The sequence below is a fragment of the Thermobia domestica genome, chromosome 1 (genome assembly GCF_964235325.1).
Source record: "Thermobia domestica chromosome 1, izTheDome1.hap1.1, whole genome shotgun sequence".
NCBI lineage: Eukaryota > Metazoa > Arthropoda > Insecta > Zygentoma > Lepismatidae > Thermobia > Thermobia domestica.
The window spans coordinates 82,798,980-82,812,324 of record NC_137454.1 but is presented as its reverse complement, the minus strand read 5'-3'; the positions used below and the strand labels follow the sequence as shown (position 1 = coordinate 82,812,324).

At 31.8% G+C, this 13,345-nt stretch overlaps 1 protein-coding gene across 9 annotated transcripts in view; it reads left to right on the top strand.

Moving 5' to 3' along the window:
• ninaC (STKc_myosinIII_N_like and MYSc_Myo21 domain-containing protein ninaC) overlaps positions 1–13,345 on the top strand; it is a 142,314-nt gene that overhangs the window by 97,207 nt on the left and 31,762 nt on the right. For all 9 annotated transcript variants that reach the window (XM_081760126.1, XM_081760134.1, XM_081760143.1 and 6 more), the window contains 5 exons: positions 1,732–1,942; positions 5,675–5,816; positions 6,259–6,409; positions 8,744–9,024; positions 11,716–11,999. In XM_081760126.1, coding sequence (XP_081616252.1) covers positions 1,732–1,942; positions 5,675–5,816; positions 6,259–6,409; positions 8,744–9,024; positions 11,716–11,999 — 1,069 coding nt within the window. The remainder of the gene's footprint in view (positions 1–1,731; positions 1,943–5,674; positions 5,817–6,258; positions 6,410–8,743; positions 9,025–11,715; positions 12,000–13,345) is intronic.

Below are 13,345 nucleotides of genomic sequence, written 5' to 3'. Positions count from 1 at the left end.
ATCGTAGGTAACGAAGTTTTGAAATACAAGTTGACTGTATCAACGAAGTTCGTTAGATATTACTTTTTATTTTTTCATCTTTCTAAATATATGTGACTCTAAATGATCTGAAAAGTTATATTATAATGGAAATTACATTAATTAACTGAAAATAGAAAACAATCACATACACTAATAAAAAGTGTACCACACGATATACTTCCGCTAAAAGCTTCATTAAATAGGGAGGGGAAAAAGTATTGTAGAAAACAATTAAACAATTAAAAACAGGAAAGTAACTGTAAAGCGTCCACTGAGCTGGCGCCATCTTGAAATGCAGAATCGCTCTACTTTACTGTTATTTAATTTATACTTCCAAGCTGTGCTATGCGTAAGTCCAGAAGTCTTATCTGTTTGTTTATATGTATCAAAGCAAACACGGTAAGAGGTAGCGAGTAGAAGTTTTCAGGAATCGATTCAGCGTCTAGAGAATAGATTCCATCTCCTTCTTTAATACTACCCTAATCAATCTAGAAGTGGTAGAAATCAACCATTTTCGGCTTTAAAGTTGATCTATCAGAAGTAGCGAAAAGATGTTTCTTCCAGTGAATTACGCGTCTCAAGAATATATTCTATTTCTACCTTAATCTCTTTACTGAAACCGAAAGTGGAAGAAATCTACTATCATTTCTGCTTTCAATATTAGTTTTCATAGAGGAAAAACATTTTGATATGGCTTCAGGATCTTAAGAATGAGTTTGTTTTTCTCGACCTTTATTCTTCTATTTACATCGGGAGTGTTGAAAATCTAAGTGAGAAAAAGGTAATAGATAACCGAAGAATTTTCTTGAGGATTTAGTATCGCAAAAATATGTATCATCTCTGACTACATTCATCTATTGAAAATAGAAAGGGTAGAAATCGACTACCATTTCTGGTTTCAACATTAAAATCCATAGATTAGAAACGGTAAATGATAGCGAGAAATCATTTTCTGACATGGTTTCAGTATCCTAATAAGTTCCATCTCGACCATATCCCTCTAAGTGAGAAATGGCTTTCTGACATGGTTTCAGTGTCCCAAGAATAAGTTCCATCTTGACTTTACCCCTCTAAGTGGGAAATGGCTTTCTGACATGGTTTCAGTGTCTCAAGAATAAGTTCCATCTCTGACCTTATCCTTCTAAGTGAGATATGACTTTCTGACATGGTTTCAGTGTCCCAAGAATAAGTTTCATTTCATCTCCAACCCTATTCCTCTAGGTGAGAAATGTTTTCTGACATGGTTTCAGTGTCCCAAGAATAAATTCAATCTCCGATCTTATCCCTCCAAGTGAGAAATGGCTTTGTTACATGGTTTCAGTGTTCCAAGAATAACTTCTATCTCTGACCTTATCTCTCTAAGTGATAAATGGCTTTCTGACATGGTTTCAGTGTCTCAAGAATAAGTTTAATCTCTCACTTTATCTCTCTATACAATCGGAAGTTATAGACCTACTATCTCCGATTTCAGTTTTGAATTTGCATAGTTTATTATTATTATTATTATTATTATTATTATTATTATTATTATTATTATTATTATTATTATTATTATTATTATTATTATTATTATTATTTGCAAGCTTCATACTCAGAAAACAGATACGATTTCATATAATCTTAAATCCAAATAAACTAAAACTTTTTATTGTAATAAAGATAATACATATGCTAATTTTTAACAGAATTGTTATTCCTTTGATTTTTTAGTGTCATCTCTCTTGAAAGCTGATGAAAAGAGACTGTCCTGGGCTTTGACTAATTATTGTTTGATAAAGAAAGGAGCTGCTGTACGAAAGAAGCGTACTGTAGATCAAGCCATCAAAGCAACCGATGCTCTAGCTCGCGCCATTTACTTTCGTTTAGTTCAGTGGATTGTTTTCACCATTAATGCTAAATTGTCTTTCAACAGAGCTATTTTGTAAGTACCTTAATACACTACTAGTTCTTAATTATAGATAAAGTTGTACGCCGTTTAACAATTTGGTTCTTTGCTAAGTGATTTGCAAACACTGTTTATAATAATCTAAAGATAAATATCAATATTTTACGCTGTCATGTCATGAGATTTTGAACGAAGATCGAGTAACAAAATTTGACATCATTGTGTAAAGATCAAAGAGAAAGAAAAAGTGAACGTCACAAGGAAAAAAAAAAATACTGAAAAAAGTATAAATCGAATGCTTGAAAATCAATGCTTCCTCCTCAGTATAGAAAACTCTATCTGTTTATTTCACTAAAGCAGTGGTCCCCAAACTTACGAAGCTTCTGAGCTATCGTACCGTTTTTAAATCCTACTGTAAGTTACCAACTAAAAGAACTACCAACTTTTTTTAAGTGAAGCTTCTGAGCTATCGTACCGATTTTAAATCCTACTGTAAGTTACCAACTAAAAGAACTACCAACTTTTTTAAAGTGAAGCTTCTGAGCTATCGTACCGATTTTAAATCCTACTGTAAGTTACCAACTAAAAGAACTACCAACTTTTTTAAAGTGAAGCTTCTGAGCTACCGTACCGTTTTTAAATCCTACTGTGAGTTACCAACTAAAAGAACTACCAACTTTTTTAAAGTGAAGCTTCTGAGCTACCATACCGTTTTTAAATCCTACTGTGAGTTACCAACTAAAAGAACTACCAACTTTTTTAAAGTGAAGCTTCTGAGCTACCATACCGTTTTTAAATCCTACTGTGAGTTACCAACTAAAAGAACTACCAACTTTTTTAAAGTGAAGCTTCTGAGCTACCGTACCGTTTTTAAATCCTACTGTGAGTTACCAACTAAAAGAACTACCAACTTTTTTAAAGTGAAGCTTCTGAGCTACCATACCGTTTTTAAATTCTACTGTGAGTTACCAACTAAAAGAACTACCAACTTTTTTAAAGTGAAGCTTCTGAGCTACCATACCGTTTTTAAATCCTACTGTGAGTTACCAACTAAAAGAACTACCAACTTTTTTAAAGTGAAGCTTCTGAGCTACCATACCGTTTTTAAATCCTACTGTGAGTTACCAACTAAAAGAACTACCAACTTTTTTAAAGTGAAGCTTCTGAGCTACCATACCGTTTTTAAATCCTACTGTGAGTTACCAACTAAAAGAACTACCAACTTTTTTAAAGTGAAGCTTCTGAGCTACCATACCGTTTTTAAATCCTACTGTGAGTTACCAACTAAAAGAACTACCAACTTTTTTAAAGTGAAGCTTCTGAGCTACCGTACCGTTTTTAAATCCTACTGTGAGTTACCAACTAAAAGAACTACCAACTTTTTTAAAGTGAAGCTTCTGAGCTACCGTACCGTTTTTAAATCCTACTGTGAGTTACCAACTAAAAGAACTACCAACTTTTTTAAAGTGAAGCTTCTGAGCTACCGTACCGTTTTTAAATCCTACTGTGAGTTACCAACTAAAAGAACTACCAACTTTTTTAAAGTGAAGCTTCTGAGCTACCGTACCGTTTTTAAATCCTACTGTGAGCTACCAACCAAAAGAACTACCAACATTAAAAAAAAATCTTACATTTGTTTATTGCCTATATATAAGCTTACATTTCTAGTAAATATGAAATGAATCTATCCAAGTTAACAAATGTCTAATATACACACGAAAAACATAACATGCACAACCCCACGCGTATACAATCAACTGTGAGATGAGGCTGATCATGGTAGTTGTGCGGGAGAAACAAGCAGTTGTTGTCGTCAGTGCTCCCTGTCAGTAGCGTCAGCTCAGTAGAGGAATCAAGGTTAGTCAACCGGAGTGTTAACGCGATCTACCAAAAATGTCCGTACGAGCTACTACCTCCTCGCGATCGATGGTTTGGTGATCAGTGAACTAGAGTAATACTTGCTTTTAATCTATTCGTTCTATACATAAAACTCTACCAATGTGAGAGTTGTTTCTGTGTTTCATAAATGTATTGTAAATGAACAAAGAATGACAAAACAGAAAATATTAACATAAAAGAAAACTAAAGAAAGCAGTCTACAAGTGAGAAAGTAATTACTTTCATCTTTCATATTTCCCTTATTTCAGCATTCTATCTGCGTATGTGCAGTAATATTCTTTGTCAAAACTGTAAAGATAGCGGTTTACTGGCCAACTAGAAATCAAACTAACTCAAAATAAGTGTCCGTGTCAGTAAGACACGTACCTATGAATTTTACCCACATGGACATGAATGATACATGGACGTTCATATAAAAAGTAGTGTCAGGAAAACCAAAAGTTACTCGGGTTTTAGGCACGCTATAGATTGTCTTTGCCACAAGACTTGACTCTAAAGCTTTGCTGTAAAACTTGAGCTCTATTAAAAACTCCATTCATACCTAGTACTTTTTTTTTTTTTTTTTTTTTTTTTTTTTGACTGACTTGTAGTGGCTTTGTCAATTTATGGGAATAGCAATTTATCAAGAAGGAAAGTTTGCTTAATACGAGGTTCCCTCAAGTGTACCTATTTCTTTTCCTTTAAATTACAGTGATGTCATTACCTTGTTTTGTTATGGGATAGCAACTTAAAGTGGTCTCCATTGTATTTACTTCATGAGAAGTATAAGCATGACAACTATTTGTAAATGGGAATCATGGAACTTCTATTAATCCTATGTATCACTTTGGTTTGTGAAATTCATGTTTTATAATTTAAATTTATTTAAATCACTTTACGTACTGCAAAATACGTAGTGATATGTAGTTTTACACTAAAAATAGTTTACAAACATTCCTCGTTCCTTCTGTGGCGGTGTGGTCTCTGTGTGTGTGTATATGACAAACTTACTGTGCTTATTATAATTAAGCGTAAATGAAATCATACTACCTTTACTAAAACTATTATTACAAATACAATGTTTACTACGTATCACAGTATTACGAGCGGTGATAATGTTTAGAAAGAAATGTAAGCAAAAGGCTGCTGCTCACCGCAAAAAAAAAAAAAAAAAAAAAAAAAAAAATCTAAGTAGCGCTTTCGGAAAACTGTTTCCTCTTCAGCCTAGAAACAATTCAAAGAGAATTTAAAACATGAAAGAGAAATGTGTATGATAAAATAATGGTTAAAAGGATTTAAAATATGTGAAGCACAAGTCTTCTTGTCAAAAATGAACACATTCTAATGGTCACTGTTAACTGTTGTTCATTTTGAACAGTCTTGATTGTGATTTGGAGCAGTCTTTTTACTACATATTTCCGCTGTCTGGAAGGTAAAGTAAAAGCAGTGAACAACAGTGAACAGTGACGAGTGAGTGACCATTAGTATGTGTTCATTTTCTACAGGAAGACTTGTGCTTCACATATTTTAAATCCTTTTAACCATTTTTCACCTATCTGCATTTCTCTGTCATGTTTTAAATCCTCTTCGAATTTTCTCTAGACTGAAGATGGAAACAGGGTTTTCCGAAAGCGCTGGTTAGAAGAATACTTTGTTTTTTGCTGTGAATACTACCTTTTGCTTACAATGTTTACTAGTTGAAAAAAAAAAAATAGGTTCTCTGTTGATCACGTTACTATAATTGTATGCAGCCAACACATATAATAACAAATGTAGTGTTTCTCACAAGAATAGGTATATACTCACTTTGTTTCCTACTTTACTGCTATTTAAATTCTTCAATTGGTCATCTACTCTGAATAACTATGTATTTTTTCTCTTTTCTGACAGCGGAGAACAATATTGCATAACAATGATGGATTATTTCGGCTTTGAAAGTTTCCGTAGCAACAGCTTGGAACAATTATTTGTAAACGCAACAAACGAACAGCTGCAATATCATTACAATCAGACAGTTTTTGCCTGGGAAATGGTAATAACAACTTTTTGTATGTTAGAGAATTTATCACAATTGACTAGTAAAAGAGGAAATAATAGATTAATATTATTAAAAACTCAAATGTAATTATTATAGAAAGAAAACATATGTATGAGCATAAATTTTGCAGTAGTATTATTTTCAGAACCATTAGCAATTGACAAAGGTTTGTACATTTTTTAGATTATGCTTAAGGTTTAAATGGTATATTCTGTATTAGATGAATATTCATTAATGTGTACATGTAGATAGAATTAGGTTTAAATTTAGAGAGTTTTCTATAGGTTCTAATTCTGGTTTATTTTAATGGCACAATAAACTCTACATAAGTATCCTCTTAATATATAAGTAAATATTATTACAGTAGTCCATCAGCACTATATTATTACATTATTATTCATTTTGTGTAATGAGTGTTTTTCTGCTAATATTCCAGGAAGAGTATAAAGAACAAGAAGTTCCTATTCAAAGACTACAATACTACAATAACAAAGACACTGTTGATGTGCTTATGGGTAAACCAGAAGGATTACTGAGTGTAATTGACAAAGCAACATTAGGTAGTGAAGATGTAAATACAATCACAGGTAAATCATTTTACTTGTGTCATTTTTTCTTCAAATCATTTACCTACCTACCAAGCAATTAAGGGAAATCAATATTTTTTAATCACTAAAGAAAAACAATACATACCAAGTTATTAAATTAAAATATAAAAAGAATCAAGAGAAAAGTAAAATAAAATGATCCTAAAATAATTCTTTAATAAATTTTAAAAAATGTAAGACGTTTGTGGCATACAGAGCTATAAACTCAAAAGTAGAATACTTTGTTAAAAAATTGATTCAAAAGAATTAATATCTTATTTAATGCTAATAAGTGAACAAATATAATCATAGAAGTATGGCATAGATGTAACATATATTTTTTAAAAAATAGTTATTCTCAAATACTATATATTGTTAGAACAAATCACGCACGCTAGAGGTTAGTCTATCATCATTTAGTAGAAAATCTTTTACTTTGGTTTTGATTTTTTCAAAGGTTCTAGTATTTCGGGTATGAATTCTAGACCTTCACTAAAACTGGAAATTATTCCTCTCTTAACATATTATTAAGCTAGAGTGAATTTAAATTTCTTTTGTTTTGCGTTGAATGGCAGTCAATGGAAGTTTTACTCATAAATTTAAGATGCTGGAAATAGGGTTGTTTAGTTTTGAAAACTTTGATCAAAATACTTACAGCTTGTTCTGACTTCACAGTAGTATTCTTTAGTCATAAATACTCTAAGGAATATTGGTGAATAACATTAGTCTCAATCGTAAATGCTATCTTACATTTGAAAAATTACTATCAGCATTCGTAAATTAAACACTAGAATTATTGAAGGTACGGTGGCTGAGATAAGAGTCCTAGACTGTGGTGCGAGGCGTCCCTGGTTCGATACCAGGCCATGCACTTTTGTATATATACGAGGCGCATCCAGAAAGTAAGTTTCCCACGCTTCCCATAGCTAGGAAACCGTATGTTGCGCGAAGCGACTGCGTGTACGTGAGAGTGTGGTCCTAACATCGCACATGCGACAGCGGAACGTCCCTAGTTTTCTCAGTAGTGTCGTGGTAGTGGTTGAAAATGGACGTTACTATTCCAGCTCCCGCCGCGTGTGAAGTGCGAGCAGTGATAAAGTTTTTGAATGCACAGGGCATAGCACCAATCGAAATCCATCGTCAGCTGTGCCAGGTCCATGAACCTAACCGCATGAGCAAGCAGTTTCTGCAGATTTTCCGCTCCTTATTGCACACCACTGTCACGGAGTGCCTGTTGATCAAGAACTTTTGTGTTGAAGCAACTGACCCTAGAGCACAAAGCAAGGCGCACAGGATTGACATTTTTGCAACGATACAACTGAAGATGGATTTCAATCGGTGATATGCCCTGTGCATTGAAAAACTTATCACTGCTCGCACTTCACACGCGGCGGAAACTGGAATAGGAACGCCAATCTTCAATCACTGCCACGACGCTACTGAGAGAATCAGAGAAGTTCTACTGGCGCATGCGCCATGTTAGGACCTTACTCTCTCACGTACAAGCAGTCGCTTCGCGCAACATACGGTTTCCTAGCTATGGGACGCGTGAGAAACTTACTTTCTGGATGCGCCTCGTATAAAAGTGATCAGAAGGACCGATATCAGAGAGCGCTTCAGTAAAAAGTGACTGACTAACGGAACATATTACTAATTTTTCTTATTTTAATCCAGTGAAGCGGATAATTGACGCTAGTATAAAAATAAAACGAAGTATTAACAAAAGAACAATAATATACAAGAAATATAATAAGGTACTAGAATGTGTAAAAGCTATTAAAGACATTATTTTAAAGCTATTAAAGACACCATAATAAGTTACTTTTACAAAGAAATATATCTCTTTCTTTTTTACATTACTTTCTTATAACTTTTTAAACTCCTTTTATTATTTTTGTATTATTTTTTCTTCGGACGAGTCCATTCCATTCCAAAGTGTGTGTTGCTATGTAACGCGCTCGTTATACACATTGTAGTTCATCCTCAGAAGTTTGGCACTCTTATGAAACAAAATGTGTTGTTACATTCTAGAGGATAGCAAAGTTTAGAACAAGTTCATTGTTATTAAGAGCACGTGGTTAAAAGAAAGTAATCTCGATATGGGAATAACAAATGAATCGCTACTATAAAGTAGTGAAAACATAACAGCACTTAAAAAGTACACTATGAGCACTTTTGCTAAAATGCTAAATCATATTTCCATTGTTTTCAGATCAGTAATTTATTTTAAATTTTATTACATTATTCTTAATCTTTTCAGATTTCTAGTTAAAACAGTTCTTTTATTTCTCAAGTGTTGAACCATTTCACTGAGATAATTCTCTCCATTTTCAGATTATGTTAAACAGTGCGATAGTAATCAGCTCAAACAAGTGAACAAGAATGAATTCATGATAGCGCATTACACAGGGAAAGTAAGATATAATGTCATGGATCTGATTGGCAAAAACAGGGACTTTTTACCACCTGAAATAATTGAAATGTTAAGGCTTTCGTCAGATCCTACTCTAAAACAGATGTTCACCAACAAATTTACGAGATCGGGCAATCTTACTTTCACCAATGTTCTACAAAAGAAGGAGAAATGGGGAAAAGCATTCTCAGGAAATGTGAGGGTACGTAGTTTTCATATTTTAATAACCTGTGATCAGTTATATCATAGCATAAAAAGAGTTTCGCAACAACCAGAAATGATATAAATAAAAAAATTTTAACATTTCATTTTACTTCATTAAAAAAAATATCCACTCAGCTTCTCTGCCTTTTTCTTTTCTCTTCATCAAGGAGCTAAAGTATAAATTTCAGCAGGCAATGCTGATAATTTATTTCTCTTGTGGTATTTCTCTTCAACCGTCTATTATTCATGAAGCTCATTTAGACATGCACTTTTCATTTGTCTCCAGATTCTAGTATCAAAACGTTATAGTACATTATCAATATTATTATTTATAAAGGGTATTGACTTAAGAAGTTGTTAAATTTATGTGATGTGATCAACTGAAACCCACTTGCAGACATTATCTGCAAAAATACTAATGGTATTTAATTATCCCTTGTACACAATGTAAAGATATCCATGATGAATGTCATTTTTGTTTCTTTCTTTCTTTTTCTATTGTGTTTATTTTCTGAAGATAATTCTTTACGATCGAAAGTTCGGTAATTTTTTTTCTTTTTTGTACTTTGAAATATATGATACTCAAATAACCACACAAGTGCGTTATGTTCTAATTTTAATACGAGGTGTATATGAATACTGGAATTTCTTTTATTATAAACTTATATCCTAACGTAAATAAAAATAATAAGTATTTTGTAAACAACAATATGCACTTCATAAATATAAAACTTTATCCATTTTACTATCTACTTTATCCATGTTAGTTTTTTTTCTATCTATACCCACCACAAATTATAAATACATTAGTTATATAATAGTATACGCCAAGTAGAGCTATCGGTGGTAGAGCAAAATACATACAAGTTAAAGCTACTTTTTTCACTAAAGAATGGTAAAGTTTAAGAAAAGAAATATGTAATGTAGAAGAATTTACTAACTTTAAGCAAGTAAAGCACGTATAAATGAATACTGATAATTTATCTTCTAAAATCGCAAGTGTGAATATATATGTGTGTTGTTAGTGTATGTAAGTATACTGAAAAAAATCTAAGATGTAACAATTAATTATTTAAGATAGTTTATTAATTTATTCTTTTATATAAACTTACCACATTGTATAAATAATATTTCTTGTAATTTCCTTCAGGATATGCTAAATTATGGTACTCAATATAGGGTAAAGTGGGGTATAGTGAGACACTTTTTTCCGTAGGTAATAACTCTTGAATTATACAAGATATTAAAATGAAACAAAAACTGAACTAAAAGTTGACGTTCAGGCTATCATACAATATTAGTCATTCTGGATTAATGTTAATCATCTCTGGTTTACTTATTCATAAACAAAATATGACAATTTGTCTCACTGTAGCTCACTATTGGGGTAGAATGAGACATACACATACTTAAATGTTTCATTCACTATTACGAAGTTCAACGCATATCCAAAAGATGAAAATCAACAGAAAATGATAAGTATGACATTTGACGTTTAGTTTTACAATGTGTTAGCGGTTATGGTAACTCCAATTTGATGTCATTTGCGTTTGCAGTTGCAATATCTTGAACAACTGGGAAAAAATTTCCGTACATTTTCCCACTTTTTCGCAGATATCACAATCCAGTTTCAAAACCTTCCCAACATAATTAATGTCCTTTTTTACAGTGAAATTCTACCAGAACATAATCATCCTCATTTATGTTTTCATGGTAGTCTTTAAAATCATCTGGGTCAATTCCGAGTAATAGTTCAATTTCTTCATCTGATGAGGACAATTCGACCAATTCTTCCTCTACATTTGGATCGACTTCATACTTAAAAACGTATCTCTTTTAATTTTATACTCGTTTCATCTTTGTTGTTTTCTTGATGTCTCTTTTCTCAGCCAATAATTTCTTCTCTGGACACATCTTTATTTTGTTTGAAGGAAGCGTCTCACTGTACCCCAATAGCATGTTATCAACGTTAATCGTATTTCCTCGTAACGACAGAAAAGTTTAACTATTAACAATATTGTGATAAATATCGACAAATAATAAAGTATCTCATGCTCTGAAATTAATCTCCAATTATTTGATTTACTTTGATTTCTTCAGACATAAAGGAAATTCAGAAAATTTACTTTGCTTAATTGAAAATCACTGAATTCTCTCACAGCCTGTATCCTTCGCGTCAACCATTTGCCTACTAAGGTGACAGAGGAAGGTCAACAGCCTCATGTCTGTACATCCATCATTTCAAGCTTCATGCAACAAATAATCAAAAAAAGCTCTTGTCTCACTGTAACCTACTGTCTCTCTGTACCCCACTTTCCCCTATTAAGAAATTTGTTTGTACTCCAAATGTATATCCCAAATTTTATATCATTAGCTAATAGAAACAATCATTCACAAGTAACGAATTCAGTATATCTGTAATACATACAACATACTATATTGCATTAAATTTTTGATAAGGATTTAGTTATTATTTAATTGCAATATTCCAACGCACATGGTGGATTTTCCAAATAAAAAACTGTTAAGATGTAAGATATTAATATTAGATTTAAAACAAGCAGCATATAGAGTCACTCGAAAATGAAACTCTCTTTATTAACTTGCTAATATTTTGTGTATTTCTAGTAAATATCGAATTTTATAGTCTAATATGTAAATTATAAATGAATTTCTATGTATTTTTTAGAAATACAACACTAAATCTCAGGGTGAATTCTCTCAGAGCAGAAAGATGAGGACAGCAATAACTACCTATCGTGCAACTTCCCTAGAGATATTACGAAGTCTTGTAGCAGAATCTGGAACAACGCATTTTGTACGTTGCATAAGGTCTGACCTTGAATCCAAGCCAAGAGGATTTATAAGGGCTATGGTTCGACAACAAATACGCGCCTTAGGTATCCTCGATTCTGTACGAGCACGTCAAATCGGATATCCTCATAGGATCCCATTTGAACAATTTCTAGACAGGTGAAGGGAGGAGTAAATTTTAGTTAATGCATTAAGAAAGTAGCTATTGGTAGTTAAATCAGTAATTCCCATTTTAAAATGTGTACTAGGTGAAATATCCGTTCTTCGCATGGGAAGAGTACGTTTGTAGAAAGTATTTTAACCCTCTTTCCCATTCTAGGATACGCATTTCAATGAAAGTCTAGTGATAGTGATCCAATTGTCCTCTTGCCCAGTATCGGCTTGAGTCACATAAACTCTTTTTTATTTGTTCTTGAAGTGTTTCCAAGGCTATCTTCATAGTAATAAACACAAAATGGCATTTGCCATTTTTTACAACTTTTCTCTCAAACTCGCCTGCACAAAAGTTTAATCATTATTATTTGCTTAGTCAATGATCTTGTAGTTGCGTATTTAAAGGAGAATTCTAATTGCAATCGGTTATAATATTTCTAGTTAAAATTCGCGAATCAATGGCGTTAAAATTCTAGAAACAAAGTTTAAATGTGTTTAAAGAGAAAAAGTAAATTGGTTGCTACGCAATTCTAATAAACAAAACGAACTCATTATCGTTAAATTTTAGTAAATATGTAAATATTGTAATTCCATTGCTAGAACATTTTCCTCCTCTAGAGAACCCTATCTCCAAAATTAATATGATAATATCCTACGTAAGGTCATGATCCAGTCATGTACCAAAATTCATCAAAATTGGTGCAGCAGTCAAGGACAATTTACCCGCCAAACAATGTTACATTCAGTTTTATTTTTATAGATTAGGTATATATTTTCAATATATCTTTATATACTTTGATGTTGAAATTTAATTGAGAATTATAAAACTATCCTATAATTAGCACAAACATATCTACCCTATTACTATTACTAGTACTTATATATATATATATATATATATATATATATATATATATATATATATATATATATATATATATATATATATATATATATATATATATATATATTATTGTTATTGTTATTAAAGTCACATTATGAGTTTAGAAGAACAGTAACACACTGCAGGACTGTACTGTATAATAAACCAAAAAAAAAGAGTATTTGCAATAATTAATTTTGGTTACATTACAAAATTAAAACTTAATTCACTGGAAGGAAATAGTTCTAAAAAAAATAAAGTAATAAATATTTCAAATGAACATAAATGAAGACAAATTATATGCGAACTCAGTTTATCTCATAACATTTTAAAAGTTGAGCTTAGAACTTGAATGGCTTAGTTGTTTTAATAAAATAAACAAGATTACCCACATAACTTATTTATATCGTAAAATTAAATCAATTAGACAATTAAATTACAAAAAAAAAAAAAAAAAAATAGAATAACT